Source organism: Melozone crissalis, unplaced genomic scaffold (assembly GCF_028551555.1).
Source record: "Melozone crissalis strain CALT ecotype California unplaced genomic scaffold, PUWL_Pcris_2 ptg000063l_1, whole genome shotgun sequence".
Lineage (NCBI taxonomy): Eukaryota > Metazoa > Chordata > Aves > Passeriformes > Passerellidae > Melozone > Melozone crissalis.
The window spans coordinates 5,089,975-5,109,255 of NW_026535841.1; the positions used below are offsets into that span (position 1 = coordinate 5,089,975).

Sequence of the window (19,281 nt, forward strand, 5' to 3'; positions counted from 1 at the left end):
CAAGGCAGTCACAGGGGAAGAAGCACACTCTAGATGGTGGATTTAGTCACCTTCACTCCACTGAACCTCACAAGTTCTGCATGCCCAGGGTTTTGGGTCATTTTCCAGAAGTGATGAACATGCAGGTGTGTCAATAGGAGCAATCTGACTGTAAAATGTGGGAGGCTGCACTTGTACCACAGACACCAAACCCTCTGGGCATTGCATTCTGTGCTGCCCTCACTGGAGCTCAGTGTGTGAAATACCTTCCTCAGGCTGCTGGACTCAGTTACAGATGGCTCTGAGAATTTGCCCAGAAACAAAGACAAGATTTGCCAAATAGGAAGTAACTTTTATTTGCTTTGGGTAACTCCAACCCCACTTTCAGAGGAGCAGAAGAAAAATCCATTATAAGGTACTCTCAGCTCAGCTATCCAAGCTTCAGGAGGAAGCTGTAAGAAAAAGAGAAGAGCAAAAGCTGTTGATTCAGCTAATTTCATGTCATGGCTTTTGGTGTAGGAATTTTAGGCTCTCTCAGGAATTTCTCATGTGAGCAAACTTAATGGTATCTTGGGGAATATGTTAAGAACTGAAGTGCTCTGATACTGTTCTAAAAGAGGTCAATTTTAGTAGTGCTGGATCAACTTAGCAGAAAAAAGAATGAACTTCTTCATCTCAGCCTCACACAGTTGTTGTAGATACACTCATTACCATATAGTAATAAACCATGCACAGGAAATTTACTGTTATTTTCATTTATTGAGTCAATGTCCTGGTGGCTTAAAAGTACAGTCGGTGGAGAGTTGGGGTAATGATTCATCTGAGAGTGATGCTGAAGGGACACCCTGACTCCTCTCCCACAGGAGAGCAGGCAGGGGTAGATGTGGGAGCTTTAGTTACCTGTCACAGACCTCATCCCAAGGCTTGTTTTAGACTGCTTGGCAATGTTCCCACACCTCAAAATGCTGGCTCTACTGACACTGAACCTGCAGCCTCTGGTTTTGACACAGCAATGTTGTGTAAGGTTCAAGGAGGGGGAGAAGATGATGTGGATAGTGAGAAACTCAGCCCCAGCTCCTCTGCTAAGGAGGCATCAGCATCCCTTCTTACAGGGAAAGCCCCTACAGGAAAACATGGTCTATGTGGAGACTCTGCTGTGCTTTAGGCACGATTTCTGCAACAGCTGTACTGTGACAGGACTGCTAAAGATGGAGAGAGATCTGTGAGCTTTGCTCACTGCCAAGCAGCAGAAACCTGAGTCACTGGAGAGTGGAGTCACCGCTCAACGTGAGCAGAATGCAGGTGAGAGTCCTGAACTGTTCTTGTTTGGCTTCAAACTGAACCTGTCTCTCCTCTAACCCAATACAGCCAAATCCTGAAATGTGGCAGGCATCTTAATGCCCTCTGCCTTCTGCAGAAATTGGATGATTAACATATCCCTTAGATTCTCTGCTTTATTTGCTCTCTCCTGGCATGGATTTGAATCGACAACAAAGCAAAAATGAACTTTGCATCCTGTGGTCAGCTGTCCTTGATTTGCTACTTGACCTTTTAGCAGATGACTCTGGCATCCTTGTTTCCAACTGCTTGTTACAGTTCTTGTCAAAATATTAGTCCAGGATGTGTTACTTGGAGTAGGAGGGGGCACTTGGAAAACCCCAACAATTCAATCCCTCAGAGCTAGGAGGAGGAGTGGTGGTTTCATGAAGAAGGTCAGGTCAAAAAGTTAGTGCTGTAGTTTGTGCCAGGTTCTGTATTTTACTCTGTGGACAGTTTGACAGAGCTTGCAACACCATCCTGAGGATCAACAAAAAATCACTACCCAGTAGTGATGGATCTCCTGTTAGGAGTGTGGAAATTGCACCTTTCAACAGAGATTACCTCCTGAGGGAGACCTAATGTACAGATTTAATTGTATTTCTCTCTTAATTCATCAGCTGCTAGTAAATACAACCTGCATTTCTGCAGTGGGAAAAAAATAATCTAAACTGGCTATTGAGAATGTACTTAAATAAATAATGGGAGGGAGAGAAAATTACAAAGCAATTAGTCTCAATCTTCAAACAATTTTAATTGATTCCTTAGCTATTTATTATTTAATAATATCTTGCATTATGGAAAATGTAGTGGCCTCACTCAAAGTAGTGCTGGTCAGATTAGCTTCAAGTAACTCCTGTGGCATCCCAACAACATTTAATTTTTAAAAGGGTCAGATAGGAAGCAGTTTAATTTGTCAACCAACAGTTGAGAGAAATGCTGACTTCCCCTCCTTGCTGGAAGACATCAGCCTTATAGCCTGTGCTTCCAAATAATCTGTTACAGGAGCAGTGTTCTTGTTCAGCTTCTATTTTGAACCTTTTTTTTCTTTAAAGTGACCATTGCAGTTCCTCCTGCCTCCTTTTCCTCTTTGCACACTCCACAGTATCCCACCAGTGACACTGGATCCCCAGCAGTGTCCCACATCGCCCTCCTGTGCTACAGCCTCAAATTACCTGGTCAAAATCCCTGTCCCCCCCCTTCTCCTCTGGGGACAATTATAAAAAAGGTTTTTTTGTCCTCAGACATGGTAGTCAATTATCTGTCCCAGTGAATGAAAAGGCACTGTTTAACGGCAAGGTAAGGCAGAAATGTACTTTTTTTTTCATCCTCATTCTGTTTCCTGATACGTGGAGATGGTTTCAATGGAGCGCTGGTGAGGCTGACACGTGTGAGGCTTGCTGCCCTCTCCTGGTGCCCTCAGCGGCTGTGCCCTGCATCCCTCAGCTGCCTCTTGCATTGGAGTTTTCCCTTTTCTGAGGTGAGTCCTGCAGGAGAGGAAGAAAGAAGCTGCTTTATCGACTGAATTGATTATTTTAAACAGCAGTGCTTGATTAGGATTAGCTGGACCAGTTCAATCAGGAACAGCTTTTGAATTGTCAGTTGCAAAGGGAACAGTTGTGATCAAGTGATCCCCTGTAGTTTCCTGATAGTAACAAATGGATTGGAATTCTACACTGCTGAGTCTTCTGGATACTCCTACCCAATTCTCTGGGAGTGCTAGCACTTAGTATGTTTTTTGTTTATGATCATGGAAAACAGTATCATGGCCCATCAGAACAGACCAACGACAGATTAAAATTTACAGCCACCTTTTGGTGCAGTGAGGGAACATTTTGTCAGTCAGCACATCTCAGTCTCAGCATTTGTCAGGAATTCATATTCTTGCCCTGAAAGGTGACTGAGCAAGGAAGGTACTCACCTTGTAAGAATAACTTTAATCCTGATGGCTACTAAAGCTCAGCTGGTGGGGTCATGTGCAGACAATCAAAGGCAGCAGCTCTCCACAGCGGAAATTCAGCTTCAAGGATGCAAAGTGATCCAGCCTGGTGGGCCCAATGTTAAGGACTGCAATTGGCAGCTTCTTCTCCCGGGCAGCAAGAGCAAACCTGTAACCAGAGTACACCTGCAGGAGTAGCAGAAAACAAAATTACAGGCAGCTTAGGCAAAAGAAGAGTTACAGAAAGGAATAAAATAGCTGGCAATGGGAAAAGGGCTGTACATGCATGCTGTGTTAGGCTGCTGCACTCAGCTCAGGTAGGAAATGTCTTCATTCAGGAGTGCACAGAACAGTTTTTAACCTCTGTCAGTGAAGGATTTGCAGTTTCATAGAAACTGAAACTTCAGAGCAGATTGAAGGGAAACGTCCTTGTCTTTTAGTAAATCTCTGCAGCAGTTTTTATTAGTTATCACAGGTACTTAAATGCTGCACTTTGATGGTTCCTGCATAGCCCAGCTAAGGTAGTACAAGAACAAACCTAAGGCATTTCAATCATTCCTGTACAGAGGATTATAAGCTTAAGAAGTGCAAGCTTAAGGAATTTGTATCTAGTATCCTAAAGCCAAGAGAATCACAATCAGACAGCCTTGGTTTTATCTCCTTCTGGGAGGTGTTAAGAGTAAGGTTTTTTATGTAATAGAACTTGTTCCTGGAAAAAAATTATCTTACATAAACACCATTACAAAAGCTTCTATGGGTTTAGAAACCCCTGTTGTTTAGCTACCTTGCCTTACAGATAAGAGGCTGGTGGAGAAAACATCTTGTGATACAAAGGACAATCTCAAGCAGCAGAGATATTTCAGCTCTCTTATTGAGAATTTAATAAAGAATGAGAGGTCCTAAACCCTGGTATTTTACACAGTGTGCCATGAGGCCTAAAAAGCTATCAAAGGCTAAAAATTTCAGGTAAAAAAGTGTGAGGAATGAATTGTATCAGGTATCTTGCCTTCATGGACAATTGTGAGCTGATGGAGGAGGCAGCAGAGAAAGGTCTCAATGGAGGTATTTACAGCAGCATGAAGTAGACTGGCAAAGAGTGACAGAGAAGCCCAAACAGGTCACCCATAAAGCCAGATTCCAACCACAGTAAAAATGAAATACAAAGAAGCTCTGCAAGTGCTGGTCTGACCCACAAGCCATTTGTAGTCCTAAGCTGTGGGACTGAGGATCATTGCAGGCAGAGAAGCAGGGATGCAGTTTGGGGGGTAGAGCTACTTACCTGCATAGAGGATCCTGCTATCAGCATGGAGTCTGACTCTGCCAGGCGCTGGTGTACAAAACTGACTTTTTCCTGGCTCACTGTGTCTCCAAAGAAGGTCACATCAGGCTTCAGGATCCCACCACACTTACGGCAGGCTGGGACTCGGAAATTGCGCACCTGCTCGTCCGTCAGGAACACATCCCCATCCGGAGCCACCCCAAAGGCTTCAGCTTTCCAAGTGGGATTCAGAGCTTCAAAGTGCTCCTGGAGCTCAGCACGCAAGATTCGGTCTCCACAGGCCAAGCAGAAAACCCTGAAAGCCAGAGGAAAGTCTTAATGGAGAGTTTCATGTCAGCTGAAGATCTGGAGACTCTAACTTGTTCCTTAGGAGGCCTGTCATTATTTTCCACATTTATTTACCAAATAAGACAGGTCAAGGAGATGTCTTTCTACTCTGTTGCTTTGTAGGAATGCTCTAGAGGAAGTAGTGAAGGAATTCTTTTAACCCTGTCATGCATCCTCCCTCTCAGTTCATGCTGTGCTTTTTCATCTAGAAATTTTGGGTGATCCCAGACAGGCTGTGATGGCCCTTCTCCAGTACACATATCCCATGCAATTCTGGCCCTATCCACTCTGCTTAAGGTGGATAATCCTTGTATCCTCATGATTCCCTCATTCTCTATACTAAGAGGATATTTGCTGTACCAAAGAAAGGGAAAATGGATCCAAAAAATGGAGTGGTGGTCCTGTTTCTTAAACACCGTGCTGCAGACAGCACTGGGTTGCGATCTTTTTCTCCACCCCAGCCCAATACCACCTTTGTGCCTGTCATCTCCAGGATTTCAGCATGGATATTTTGCCTCCTTTCTCAGCACTGACAGCCCCAGTGCCAGCAGCTGTACCTGTGGGTGCAGCCGTGCAGCTCCGTCATGCGCTGGCTCCCGGCTTTGGTGTGAAGGGCGTCCACGTTCTGGGTCACCAGCCAGTGCAGCTTGCCCAGCTTCTCCCAGTCCCTCAGCACCAGGTGTGCTTTGTTTGGCTGGTGGGAGGAGAACTGGGGCCAGCCCACAAAGTTCCTTGCCCAGTAGCGCTGCCGGGCGCTGGCGCTGCGGACGAACTCGGCGTGCTGGACGGGCCGTCTGTCTGTCCTGGCGTAGAGCCCCACGCCCTCAGAGCGGTAATCGGGGATCCCTGACTCCGTGGAGATTCCAGCTCCAGTCATCACAAACAGCCTCTTGGAGTTAGAAACAAAGCGCTGCAGCTCCTCCACTTCTGCAGGATCTGGGGGAAGGCAGGCTGGCACGAAAGTCAGGTTTGGAGAGGCTCTGGATACAGAACGGGATCTGCAGTGATGCAGTCTGACAGCTCTGCAAATGCCACACCACTTCCTGGCAGAGAACATGTTCAGCTAAAAGACAAGAACAGAACACATGGCAGGTAACACAAAGCAAAAAGCATGTCCTTAATGCCATTTGCTTGTGATTCTCTGGGAAATTATGCTGCTAAGTATTCTTTGCTCTCTGTTTAGTAAAAAGAAAAAAATTATTTTGGAAACATGAACTAAAGCCCACCATCCAAGTATGTTCTTTTGGAAGAGGGGAACACTGAGCACAAAGTTAACAACTCTGACTTGCAGGTTCCTGCTGTTCTACCCTGGTGTGAAGAATGGCTGCCTAAGAGGACTTGTAAAGAGCCCAGAAAGACCTCTGCATGTGAAGCCTTTCCCAGGTATGTGCAGCAGGCCAGAGGAAATGGCAGGAAGGCCAAGCACCTCACCCCAGAGGCACTGCCCAGAAGAGACTTTTGTTCTGCATTTGTAACATTCTGCCTGCTCCAAATCAGTCTTTTATATTTACCCCATCCTTAACACATGTTGTAGGAAGGGAGAGAAAAACAAGCTCAAAATGTTTTTTTTTCCCCCAGCAAAGGCCTTGACTGGAGTTACTCCTGTGTGGCATGTTTTGGTTGGTTTTTTTGTTTTTGCTTTTTACAAAGGCCCGGTGCAGAACAGGCCTTGAAATGGGACTGAAGATGATTAGGGCACTGGCTAAATGCCTCTGGCACCTCCTCTTCTGTGGGTGCCACATCCCAGAGTCAGTGGGGAGCAGGATGGGCACTGCTTTGCTTCTCCAGCAGACACAGGGGCTTTCTGAGAGAGAAGGGATCGTCCAGTGCTTGGGGGAGAAGGAGCTGCCTGGCAGGTAGGAATGGGAGGGACACCCTGCTTTAAGGGAGGAATGGCATGCCCTGCTGGGGAAGGCAGGGTGGATGGCTTTGCTGACTAAGTAGCCTGGAATTGTGTGCAGGACCTGTTCAGACACGAGTGCATGGGTTTGGACTTTGATTTTGTTTGTGCTTTTGAGCAGTCTGCAGTTCTGTCTCCATTTCACTGTTTTAAAACTACTCTTTCTGGGCCTTACTATGGTTTTGCAAAGAGTGTACAAAAAGCTTTGAGAGCAACAGTCCTGACAATTGACTGTCTGATATTTCTACCTCCTTGAATCTCCCTAAGCAGGGGGGCTTGTACAAGATGTGGAAGATGGAGGAAGAACTTTATTTACTGATAAAAGGGGAAGATCTCCTGAACACCTAAACTTCAGATGTATTTAAATATTGCTCCATTTACTGCAAGACCTAGTGCTGGTGGGTAACTGAGGGCTTAGATACAGCTGAAGTTGAGGTGTTCAGCTCCAAGCACTGTGATGCTAAATGTTTGCTAGTGGCAAAGGATAGATTTGGCTCAGTTAGTATTCAGTTCTCAAGGCTTTTTGTCATCATCAGTTGAAATGCAGGGAAGATTGGACAGACTCCATAGTCTGAATTGCTTTTTGTATGTAAGCAGTGATTCTGTTTGCAATGATTTTTGCTTTGTTTTGCTGTTTAGCAGGAGCTGTGTTGGGCATTCCCTCTAAAGAGGTTTAATTTCCCATATGAATTCATTAGAAGGGACAAAGGCTCCCAATAAACTAATTTGCTTTGAGAGTAACTTGTGTCATGATGCTCCCCAAAGGCTGTTAAGCCAGCTTGATGGTAATTAAATTGCTTTAACTGATGAAAACTCTCCATTCCTGCCCCTTATCATCAAAAGATCTCTCAGAAGGAAATGTTCAGAGGCAAAATGAAATAGAAATGTAATAGGGGTTGGCCCACAAGAGAGAGAAAGCAAAAATTACAGATACATTTAGATACATTTGAAAGCTGCTGTGAACCAGGTACGGACTATGGAAGAGAAAATATTAAAGGATGGAATATTTCTTGTCAAATACAAAGCTGCTTTTAAAATGAAAGTGCTGAGATTAAAAAAAAAAAAAGAAAGAAAGAAAAAAAAGAAAAACAACAAAAACCAAAGCCACAAACCTACTTTACATAATAAGTGAAACTCTTTAAACGTACCTACGGAGATCTGAGGCTAGAGTTTGTTTTTAGCACACACCCAAGATGCTCCACAGGAAAACATCACGCAAGGTTAAGGTAGAAGAGAAACAGGATCCGACAAACGGCTACAGGCCAGAAACCCAAAGGGACCCCGCGCCATAGGGACCCCGACGTGTCCCTCGTGCTGTGACAGCGGCGGGGATTCGGTGACAGCCGAACCGAACCGGGCTGGCGAGAGAGGAGCGGGGCGGTGATAACGCTGAGAACTCACCGGTCATGGTGCCGCCGGCCGCGGAAGGACGGGGCGGGCCTGCCGGAAAGGCGGAACGGGAGCCCTCTGGGAAATGTAGTTCATGGGGAGAAATAATCCCCGAGCACAGAGACTACAACTCCCATGAGCCAGAGGGGGAGCGAAAGGTGTTCCCAACATCCCAACACCCGAGACAGGTTGGGAACGCTGAGAGCTTCATAGCAGCCCTCAGGGAAACGCGTGAGGTTAAAATCCGAATTCATTTGATTTGATTCATTTGGTACAAATGCATGCGATAGCTTTGATAAAGTGCATTGTAGATGCTTGTCATTATAAACATGTTTTAGACTTAAAATGTGACTAAATAAATTACTGAAGAAAAATCCACTGAGGGCTGTTAAAGACACCTCTAGCTTGGGAATTAGGCAGTGCCAACCTGTCTGCTGCTGACTCTGTGCACCCTGGCAGGAACCCATCTTTTTGCCTCCCTGCTTGGTGCGGGTTTCAGTCTCAATAATCACCTGGTAATTTGTTTAGTTTGCATGGCAATAAGGAGTTTCTGGTGTTTTGTTGCTTGGGGTGTTTTTTATGTTATTTTTTTGTTTTGGTTTGGTTTTGTGTTTTGCTTTGTTTTTCTTCAAGTGAGGCTTACATTTCTGAGGAACAAATAATATGAGGAAGGCCAGATGGCTGTATGGTGGCAGCCTGGCACACTGGATGCCCAGCAGTCTTACAGACAACGGGTTCTTTCTAAAGATTTGGACTGCTTTTCAAATACATTCACCAAAGAGCTCTTGCTAAACAGGTCAAAACATTGCAGAAAGTTTTAATCCTTTTTCTTTTTTTTCGGTCTTGTACAGTTATTTCAAAAACCAGGTGAGCCTGAGCGTCTGTGTAGCAGTGTGTAATTCTGTGATCACGAGGAAGAAAAGCATCCTGCAGTGCCACCCTGCCTGTCCCTCGGCCCTTGGGCTTAGCTGTGGAGTGCAGCCTTCTTTTTGGCAGTGTCGTGAGTCTAAACGTCTTTCAGTGATTTATACTTTACGAGTTTAAAGGTGTTTTAAACCGTTGGGTGATGACTTTGCCTTGGTGGCTCCCGGCAGACGCTCCTCGAGAGCGCCCCCGGCCCTCCCAGGATGAAAACGGCGATTTTTGGGCAATGCCCCCGGCTCCAGCAGCGCCTTCCCGGCGCTCATTACCATACTGCCCTCCCGGCAACCTCCGCGGGTCCCGGCGCTGCCGCCGGCCCCCGGTGCATCCCGCCGTGGCCCCCCGGTGCATCCCCGGGTGCCGCAGCGCTGTGCGGGTTGCGGGCGGGGAGCGGCGGGCAGGGGGCACCGGGACCCTCCGTACCCGCTCTGAGCGCGGCGGGGGCGCGGCGGCCCCGGGCCCGGCAGGGAGCGGCGCCATGGCAGCCTTGCGCAGTGGCAGTATCGTAGCCGATGAGGGTATTCCGAGGCGCGATTATTGCTAATTGAAAACTTTTCCCAATACCCCGCCGTGACGACTTGAAATATAGTCGGCATTGGCAATTTTTGAGAGCCTCTTCGGAGGCGGATTTTGTGTGGTTTAAAGATAGATTTAGAGAGAAAAAAACGAGCATGGACTTAGGAGTCTTGTTCTCAAGTGGGGATAACTCGGCACCGATCTAAGAGTCTTGTTCTTAGAAGTGGGGATAATTCAGCAAATGGGTCACTCCACGTCTAGTTTCATTGATCATGTCTAGTTTCATTGATTATTTATCATTCAGCACGTTTAAAAAAAAAAAAAGACACCGAAGTCTTTATGAAAAGCGCGCTCAGTTTATTACACGCTGTCTCTTGCTGCAGCAGGCGGGGATGCTGGGCAGGGACTCGTGCTGGGATGGGCTCCCCGGCGCTGTGGCCGCTCGGGGCGGGCCGGGGCTCGGTGCCCGGGGTGCCCGGGCTCGGTACACCGGGGATGCGCAGAGGGCTCCCCTCGCTCCGCGCCGGCTGCCCGCCGTGACGTCACGCGTACTTTGCATATTCCTTCCCAGCAGCCCTCGCGGCTGTACCGGGGGCCCAGAACGGAGCGCAGAACGGAACCGCCCCCGGTTCCGGCGGGGCGCGGGGGGCTCGGGGCGGGCGGGGGGCACGGCCGGGAGGGTGCCGGCAGGAGCAGGCGGGCGGCGGGACTCGCCACGACCTTGGCGGCAGCCCCGGGGCCAGTGGCGGCAGCGGCGGGGTAGCCCAGTCAGCTTTGCGCAGTGGCAGTATCGTAGCCAATGAGGTTAATCCGAGGCGCGATTATTGCTAATTGAAAACTTTTCCCAATACCCCGCCATGACGACTTGAAATATAGTCGGCATTGGCAATTTTTGACAGTCTCTACGGAGACTGAATTTCCTGGTGAAAAATAGATCAAAATCGCTGTACATGGTAACCTCTTAGCGGTCGCGATAGCTGACCTCCTCTTCTCTCCTACCTCACGATTGGAGAGGTCGATTACATCAGATAATGAGGTTTTTGGTCTTACAGCGCTGCCTGCGTTTGCCGCCGCCAAAGCCTCGGTTTAATTAAATGAGGGCCCTGTTACATGGAAAGCTCGTTTCTTTTTCTCTCAAAATTACTGAGAAATGAATCGGTCTGCGAAAACGTCAGTGGAGGGGCTTAGGAGCTGGAGGAATGTTTCTGGAATAGCTCTTGTAGAGCAGGATCCTCGGGAGAGGTCAGCCTCTCAACAGGCAGGGAGGAATCCAGGGGGAGTGAAAGTCTGAATCGTGCTTCCCCAGCTGCAGAAGTCCTCTAAAACCCATTAGGGAACACTTAGTGTAAAGTACTGTAAACTCCATTTTGTGTGCGGTTCTTTATTGACATTACTTGCTTTAAGAAAAAAAAAAAAACCAATAGAAAAATTATCTTTATTGTCAAAGAAATCACAACCCTTTACTCTGGAAAAAGCAGCTGCTGGTGCCAACTCCTATTATATAAGTAAACCCCATCCTTTCCTAATTTGCAGCAAGTGAGTAGGTAGGCAGGCCCTGCAGAGGGAGAATAGTGACCACTGCACACCAGCTCTGCTTCAGCTGGGAGCAGCTGCCCTGTGTCACCCTGTGTGAGTGAGATGAACCCTCTGCTGCTGACAGCCTGCTCTGACATGCTCTGGATGGGCAGAGAATCAGATCCACGTGTGCCATCTGATGTTCCTGCCCTCCCTTAGACCCTGAGTTGGGCAGCTACTTGAAACTTTGGTAGAGTAGAAAACTTAAGAGTGAACATCAGTGTTTCCTCTTAATGATTATTTTTTTAAATAGCATTCAGTCATGCTGGGGTATTATACACAGCAGTAACCAAGAGTGACAGTGAAACCTCACAGATTGCCTTTGTCCCCCAGTTTGTTCCTATTGCCAGCAGTATCAATTGAAATCAGACCCTGAAGCATAGGGATGCCATTGCCCTTTGCAGAATAAGCCACACTGGTAAATAGCAAAGGCATGTGTAGTTTGCAGTGTCATACACTTCAGGTAATTTCTTTATTCTTATAAACTGTGTTGATAAGTATTGGATTTATCACTTGATTGTTTCTCATCTTTGCTGCCAGAATTGTCTGTAATAATGCCTTGGAGTGGTGCTTTCAATCTGCATTGCAATGTCCTACATCCAGAAACCAAGTTTGTTAATTTTGCTGTAATAGATCCTTTCAACAAGTGTGAAGCTGGACCTCGAATGTGGGAGGTGCATGTTGTGATTTACTGCTATTGCTTAAAGCCTAAAGCTCTGATTGAAATTTTTTCCTTGCATTCACCTGAAGAAAGAGCAGAATGCCCTTGGTTGATGTTCACGTGGCACAGCACAGAGGGCACACACTGCAATGAAGGCGCTGTCGTTGCTCTGCAGTTTGAAGTCACTCTGGAAAGTGCACAGGTAAGTTCTAAACATGCCTCAGAGGCCAGAGTAGCTTCATTTCTCTTCTCTGACACTGATTGAAAATAACCATGCTTTTCTTTGGTGGTGTTATGAAATGAGCCTGGATCACTCCTCTGTTTGGCAGCCAGTCTGAAATGACAGGGCACAGGTAGATTTTAATCCATCACCTCTGAGGGTCTTGTGTGTGGTCAGTGGGTTAAGCTGCCCTTTGAGGGACTTGGTCTGTAACTGGTAAATAAATGACTCTTGGACAAGAGGGAAAGAGCAAGTGCCCTTGAGCAAGTACTCTGGCCACAGATGGTGTGGAGTCAGGAATACTCTGAACATGGATTGTGTGGAGACAGGAAGCCCTAAAGTTCAACATTTTGTTGATGTTGAATTACTGTCTAACTTAATTTTGAGTTCCCAGCCCTGTTTCCCATCTGCAAATGGGGGTGGTAACTTCTTGTTCCACCTTCTGTGAAAGACAAAGGTAAGTCATAATGTCTCAGCACGGGGCAAAGCATAAGAGGAAGGCTGTGTATTTCTAGCAACAATCAGGTGTTTGTGAGTCAGGGAGAGTCTGAGGCAAAGAGCAGGTCAATGGTGAGGGAACAGGAGTTCAAGGCATTGGGAAGGACAGGGCTTGAGCCCACACCACTGAGGAGCTGCCTCTGCAGCTGGGGTTTTAACCTGCCCCTACTCCTTCAGCTCTCATGGGAGGGTTAGGGACTGGCAGTTTTAAGTAAGAAATGCCAATGTGTGAAGAATTCAGTTATGAGCAGCACCTGGCTGTGAGCAGGTTGGTTTAAAAGCAGTGTGCCTAGAGGAAAGTGTCACTCATGGGACAGCCCTGCCTCCCACCCCACCGACCCTTTCAATGCAGTGCACAAGCCATAGGCAAAGCTTTAGAAACAGTTACTTTATTTTTTTGTTTTTAACACTGAGCGTCTTGGACACAACCCATTTCTTGTGGGTGCAACCCTAACTGGTTCTATGACAGCTTAATTGCAGCCCTGAGACACAATAGAAACTGCTCTCTTGATGTACATTCACTTCCAGACTCCCAAAGGACACCGTAGGAAGCTGAAAATAAAAACTGCGTACCAGGCTACAATATGAGCAGAGCACAGTAGGCACTTTATTTATGCAGAGGTAAAAATACAACCCAAGTTGAGGCACATGCTTGTTACATGTTGGTGGAGGAAACAGAGACCCCAGGAAAGGACATGTTTCTAATGACTTTAGGTCTGCTCTGTGACCAATCAGTGATAGTGGTTTATGCTGCTCCACCTGGGACACGCATCCTGAAGTTGTCATTGTACACCCAGGGATGGATTTTGAGAAAATTTAACAGTCCCTCCAAATAATGTTTTACATTTTGCTGAGGAAGACCAGCAAGGGGGATGTCAGGTGAGATCTTTGGCATGGATGGTGAAGCATACAGTGAAAGTTTTTACTTACATTTGTGTTGTACTTAGATCTCAGTAAGGATATTATTTTCTGACAACTCCTGTATTTGGAGTGAAAGCTGGAATTAATTTCTTGGAGGTTTTTGACTATTTGTAAGCATTGGCTGGGATGAGGGAGGAGATATTTCCCTGCCCCCCTAGCGATAATTCCCATTAAAGCATGACTTAACACAGGAAATAATGATGTCTGACTTGTGCTAGCAGGGGAAACTGGGCATGTTTGTGCCTAGAGAGTGAAAAATACAGCACTGGAGATTGCTCACAGCTGACCTCATGGTCTCTGTTTAATGGAAATACAATTCCGTAATCTCAGCTCAACAACAGGACATGTGCTGTTCAGTTCTGGGAACATTCCCTGACTTGGTAGTCATTTTGTAAGGAAAAGAGCTACAAGAGTCATGTTTCCTGGATCCTCGGCAGTTCCCACACTGATAGTTTTTGGTGTATCTCTCATCAGATTAAGAAGTGAACATTTGGGCTGAGCAACTGCCTTTGCTGCCATGTCAGCTTGGCTGGAGCACAGTGGGAAACAGTAGCTCTGGTGAGGGTTGAGCTGTGCTGTGGCTCAGACAAAGTGAGGACTTTGCTGCCTTGGAGTGTTATTTTATAGAGGTTTGAAAGGAAAAGCATGTGGGAAATGATGGTTCCAGATCATCACATGAGAAATCCGGGTGGGCTGTTATAGTCTTTGAACACAGCAAAGGAGAAGTAGGTGAAGACTTTCCTTTATGGTGGCCACAGCTTATGGAAAATTGTTCAGGAAAGGTTTCTGCTGGGTTTCGTCCCAGCTTCCCTGGGATGGGGTAAATCAGCTGAGGCTCTGAAATGTTTGTTTGAAGGTTTTAGGGCACAGCCCTGCCGCAGCACGCAATAAGCTCGGTGCGGCTGCATCAGTGCCCCGGGAGGACAATTCCTGTGGGAAAGGCTCCTGTTCCTGCAGGGCACAGTGCGGGGCTCGTGTCGTGTTCCCGCTCAGTCCCGGACGCGGGCGAGCGGGACGGCTCCTGTGCGGCAGGGCAGGCTTGGTCCCGGGCACAGCGCCCCGCGGGTGGCGGCTCAGGGCGCTGCCGGCTCAGGGCGCTGCGGCCTCTCCCGCCAGTCCCGGGGCCGTTTCCCAGCCCGGGCCCGACCCCGCTGTCCTGCCCGGGCCGGGCTGGCGGTTCCCGGGGCGGCCGCCAGGGGGCGGCGCGGGGCGCGCGGCGGGGGCGCGCGGGCGGGCGGGCGCGCGCGGGGGCGGGCCGGGAAAGTTGCGGGCGCTGAGGCGGCGGCGGCGGCACCGGCGGGGCGGGAGCGGCTCCGGGCGCGGCGGCACCGGCAGCGGGCACGGCGGCACCATGGACGACTTGGGTGAGTTCCGAGCCGCGCGGGCTCCCCGCGGCGGGGGCCGCCTCCCCGCCGCGCCCCGGGCGGCGGCTGCCGCGGCCCGCCCGGCCACGCTGCGCCCCTCAGCGCCCCTCAGCGCCGCGGGTTCGGGCCGCGCCTGTCGCTCCGGGGACGTGTCGCTCCCCGCGCACCGCGCCGGCCGGCCCGGCTCCCCGCCCGCCCCCGGGGCCCCGCGGCTGGGCTGTCCCGGGGCCGCCCGCCCGCCCGCAGCCAGGGCAGGCGGTGGCTGTCCCGGCCGGGAAGGGCGCCCGGCGCTCCTGTGCCCGCAGCAGCGCGGAGCGTACTCGGGTTTCAGCAAACATCGCCTCCCCTGCCCCGCCGCAGCCTCTCCAGCCCGCTCTTGGGCGAGATCTGAACTTTGCGCGGGTATGGAGTGGGGAGCCCTGGGGGGATAAGCGGAGCCCAGCCGGGCTCGGAGCTCATCCTTGTCCTCCCTGTGCTTCTCCCAGGTGTGCTGCATTATTCGGTTTCCCGAAACCGTGTAATGGAGAAATGTCAGGCAACTGGTCTCAAGGGAAAGATCTAGAGAATTTGAGTTCCTTTGGTACCAAGCCGGAAAGGGTGTGGATCTGCCAAAATCCCTTGTGCTCTGGGAGGCATTAGGACGACTGAGTTCCGCTTATGAAACTGATTAAATCAGACACTGGGGAGGGGCTGTGATCCGTTACTTCCATCCTACCTTTAATAGAAACCAGACGTTCTGTTGACATACAGTCTAAGAAAATTGCAGGTTTATTTCTGGACCTGGAAGCTCACATTACGGTGCTGGCATGAAGCTGGTGATCACACCTTCAGAAAACAGACTTTGAATTGGACTAATGATAAAACTTGCGGGGCAAGGAGTCCATCTGCTGCGTGGCTTTCTGATGAAAGGTGTGCCCAGGGAGGATTCATCCCTGGGGAGTGAAACTTCCTGCTTTGGTGAAGTAGCTGTTGGTGGAAACAGAAGTAATTTCTACCGCAGTTTCTTCTCATGGTTATTGTTCCTTTAAGTGGAGACAGCTCTGTTTACCTTTTCTCATATCCCTCATTCTGGTTATCTCTTGGAGATGTGGTGCGAGTTCCTAGCGTGTTCAGGAATGCATTGCTAGTCAGAACAGGATTCACCCAGTCTGTGTGTTGACTTGGTGAGCAGCCCTTCAAGGTCAGCATACAGGTCTGTGTAGGGCCAGTTTGGTGTCTCGGCAGCGAACTATGGGAGTGAACCATGGGAGCCTCCCTGTGCCCACTGCAAGGGCTGCGTTCCTGAACAGCGGTGCTGTGACTTCCCACTTGTTGGAATAGGCTGCTGCAGTCCCTTAACATTTTTTCTTTCCTCTGTAGGAGAATTAGAGGTGAGCTGCAAAGCAATTGTGAAAAAGATCTGAAATTGTGCCTGGCTTGTTTTTCTGAGCTCTGAAGTGTATTGGGATAACCAAAAGCTAGAACTTTTAGTCTGACCAACTTGATTTCATCAAGTCTTAATTACACTGCGTCTGTCTCAATTTTTGTACAGCCTTTCAGACTGGACAAGATCTAATTAACAGTAGGCAGCTGAACAAAAACAAGTGTGACCCTTTCTCTCTGTAAGCTTTTCTGTGGTGTACAGAATTCAGCACGGAAAAGCACACCAGCTGTTTTCCCTCTGTGAATCATTGTTAGCCCAAAATGGCTCACTTACTGCTCTAAAGCCATTCACCTTGGGATGCACACATAATGAACTGTGTGTGCTGATAAAACCCCCCTGGAATAAGTCAGATTTCGAACTCAAGTGAGAGTTGTTTGTTTTTCTTTCCCCATTATCTATGGGTGGATTATCTGAGTTGTGGATTAACTGTGCCATGGATACAGACGTCTGCACTGGCTCTGTCCAGAGTCAAGCTGGTTAGGCAGGACTTGTTGGTTCAGGCACAGTGCCATGTAGACAAAGCTGCTCTGCTTCCAGGGGCAGTTTTGGCCCAAAAGAAGTTTGATATTGAGCTGGGACTTGCAGGTTCAGAGTTGATGTCAAGTCAAATCAGCTCAGATACTTCCACGCCTTGCTTCTGAATCTGTGTGGTGCAGAAATGAGCAGTGAGTGAGGGGCCTTGCTGGGCAGGAGTGAACCCCTCACAGAGACATTGGTGTGTCTGTTCTTAACTCCCTGCCTTTATCAAAAATCTCCCTCTCCCTAGAGTTGGGAGATTTGATCAGTGTGTACATGACCACTGTAAAATGGAGGTCCAGAAGTTTCTCAGTTTGGTTCTTGGACTGGAGAGTTTATGAAACATAGGAGAATGGATTTGTCTTGCTTTGAAGTTTCATTTAGAGTTGAAAAAAAATTTTCGTTCCCTTTTCCCCCTCCCCCAGTGCTGAAGAAGCTCACACAGGAAACTCTCTGCAGGCTGGAGCTGTGCACCCTGGTGTTCTGGGGGAGCCTCCGTGGCCCAGGACACGCAGGGCTGGGGCTGGTGGGAACTGGAGCAGCCGAGGTGGGAAGGGGGAGGAGAGCAGCTGGCCGGGCTTGTCTCCCTGCAGTCCCTCTGAGGAAGCCTCTGCGGATGTGCTTGGAGTTTGACAGGAAGTTTGCTGAATGAATTTGCCGTCCTGCAGTGCTGTAAACTGGCACAGAGAGCACAGCTTTGTCCTCAAGAGTGAGAATCCAGATTTGGGGTTCTTACCCCTTTCAGGGGATTGCCAAAGCACAGCCTGTGCTTCCAGCACACGAGTGACCATCCACACATTCTCACTTCAGACAATCTGAGATGCTGAATGAGATGTTATGGTTCTGTGGTGCTGCCTTGTCTTAAGTATTATGAGGGAACAGATCCATTAGGACTGCTTATTGCAGGGGAAGAAACCTAATTTGTGTTACCTGTCATGTATTTATGGTGAGAGGAGTAGGAGAAGAGAAACTTTACATTTGTTTTAGTCAGAATACTGTTTGATTTTGTCTCCAAAAGTTTTTTACAGCCTTTTTCTGAAAGGGTTGTTTGCAAATACTACTGGGAAACCTTTTGGTGACTCCAGAAATGGCTTTTAGAAGCTTTCATTTGATGAAATTCTCATTTCTCTACTGCTGTTTAAAAAACAAAATTGTTTTCAAAGGCTTCAGGTATTTTTAAACTGGATTTTGCAATCAAAGACAAAACCGCATTCACCAGAGCTTGTAAAAAGTGTTTTACAAAGAAGTTTTATCTGTTTAATGGGGATGTGTTTATGGCAGTGTTTTGCTGTCCACCTCAACTACATTGTGAGCTGGTTTTTTAAGGTGTGCTTTTTCACTTCTAGAAGGATATTTCTTTTGCATAAAGTTTTTCTAGCAATTTGACTTCAAAATTCTGGGTGCAGAGTTCAAGGGCACAAGAGATTTTGCTTTATTAGTTGTTTTCCTCTGTTTTGGGAGCTCTAATCCGCCCTCTCTTCAGTGCTTAATCCTCTCAAGATTGACTTTAAAGGGAGCAATCTTGCCATTGATTTTTCATGGGAGTGTGGAGGGAGGTGCATGTGTTTCCATCTGTCATCTGTCCCAACATTTGGAAGATTGCTGTGCTCTGCAGGGCGGTGCTGTCCATCCCTCTCCAGAGGGGGATGCTTGCCTGCTTCTGACTCAGTTCCTTTCGTTTGGGAGTCATATGCTGTGGGGTTTGGGCTCACTTGACTAAAGTTTGCTGTGAAATTGCTTAAGGTCAGCTACGCCCAGGAAATGGTATTGGGGGGAAGCACTGGTAAAGTAATTTGGTGCCTTGGCTTTCTACTGGCTCAGATTTCTGAGTCCTTCCTGCTGCTGGGCGAGAAGGCTGTAAACAGAACTAATGCTCTGCACAATGGGGTTCTGACTTGTTTCAGCTCCTTAGCTGTTGTGACCCCTCATGAAACAGGGACTTCATTGTCCTGAGCAGCTCAGACAGGGAGTCCTCTGCCTCAAGCAGTGTGTGATGCAGAGAGAGGCTTCTTTTCTTGCTGCTCTATTTCCACGGAAAGGCTGGACTCTGTGCTGTCTTTAGCTCCTTTGTCCCTCTCTGGGAGAGGTCAACTTATCCTAAGTGTTCAGCTGCCCTCCTGGTTAAAACTGATCCTCCAACACCATCTCTGCCACGAGAGAAACAAATGGGAAACTTCTCATACATCTTCATCTCTCTCTCTCTCTCTCTCTCTCCTTTTTCTTCCTTTCCTGGGGATCATGATAGTTCAGTTTTCTGGATCCCTTTTTCCTCACCTCCTGCCCTTTGAAGTCTGTTATATGAAACAAGTTGTGAAACTGTAGAAATGACAGCTGAAATTTTAAAGTCTGGCAGCAGAATAAGGACTAATAATGGACTTCTCTTTAGATCAGAGTTGGTTTTCTGATCTGCTGCTCAGACAGACAGATAAATCCTTTATAATAAAACTCAGTAACTAGAGGAGGGGAAAGCCTGTCCATGGCCACAAAACAAATCTAGTTTCAATCAGACTAATGTGTTAGTTGTGATACCCAGAAT

At 48.1% G+C, this 19,281-nt stretch overlaps 2 protein-coding genes and 2 non-coding genes across 9 annotated transcripts in view; 3 read left to right on the top strand and 1 right to left on the bottom strand.

Annotated features, from left to right (window-relative positions):
* Window positions 1–330: 330 nt before the first annotated feature.
* Window positions 331–8,190, bottom strand: SIRT4 (sirtuin 4). 4 transcript variants are annotated; one of them, XM_054288715.1, is made up of 6 exons: window positions 7,890–8,158; window positions 5,399–5,904; window positions 4,515–4,809; window positions 3,218–3,421; window positions 2,613–2,783; window positions 331–431 (listed from the first exon to the last, which is right to left on the bottom strand). In XM_054288715.1, the coding sequence occupies exons 2-4, from the start codon at window positions 5,896–5,898 to the stop codon at window positions 3,269–3,271; spliced, it is 948 nt and encodes a 315-aa protein (XP_054144690.1). In that variant the 5' UTR covers window positions 5,899–5,904; window positions 7,890–8,158; the 3' UTR covers window positions 331–431; window positions 2,613–2,783; window positions 3,218–3,268. The 4 variants fall into 4 exon arrangements, with proteins under 4 accessions (XP_054144690.1, XP_054144689.1, XP_054144688.1 ...); XM_054288714.1 differs by lacking the exon at window positions 331–431 and having other exon boundaries at window positions 788–2,783; window positions 8,143–8,190; XM_054288713.1 differs by lacking the exon at window positions 331–431 and having other exon boundaries at window positions 788–2,783.
* Window positions 8,191–9,534: 1,344 nt separating this feature from the next.
* Window positions 9,535–9,675, top strand: LOC128945375 (U4 spliceosomal RNA). Its single transcript, XR_008483870.1, has one exon. It is a non-coding gene; the product is annotated as a U4 spliceosomal RNA (small nuclear RNA).
* A 662-nt stretch (window positions 9,676–10,337) lies between these two features.
* LOC128945373 (U4 spliceosomal RNA) lies at window positions 10,338–10,478 on the top strand. The gene has a single exon (XR_008483869.1). It is a non-coding gene; the product is annotated as a U4 spliceosomal RNA (small nuclear RNA).
* Window positions 10,479–14,743: 4,265 nt separating this feature from the next.
* The window catches only part of PXN (paxillin), a 41,940-nt gene continuing 37,402 nt past the window's right edge, over window positions 14,744–19,281 (top strand). For all 3 annotated transcript variants that reach the window (XM_054288805.1, XM_054288806.1, XM_054288804.1), the window contains exon 1: window positions 14,744–14,806. In XM_054288805.1, coding sequence (XP_054144780.1) covers window positions 14,794–14,806 — 13 coding nt within the window. In that variant the 5' untranslated portion in view covers window positions 14,744–14,793. The remainder of the gene's footprint in view (window positions 14,807–19,281) is intronic.

Excerpts from the sequence above, each read along its gene's own strand:
- SIRT4 (XM_054288715.1), bottom strand. The coding sequence starts at position 5,898 with ATGTTCTCTGCCAGGAAGTGGTGTGGCATTTGCAGAGCTGTCAGACTG. Across the intron at positions 4,810-5,398 it reads CTGCACGGCTGCACCCACAG|GGTTTTCTGCTTGGCCTGTG; the intron begins GTACAGCTGCTG and ends TCTGGCTTTCAG. Across the intron at positions 3,422-4,514 it reads TAGCAGGATCCTCTATGCAG|GTGTACTCTGGTTACAGGTT; the intron begins GTAAGTAGCTCT and ends CTACTCCTGCAG.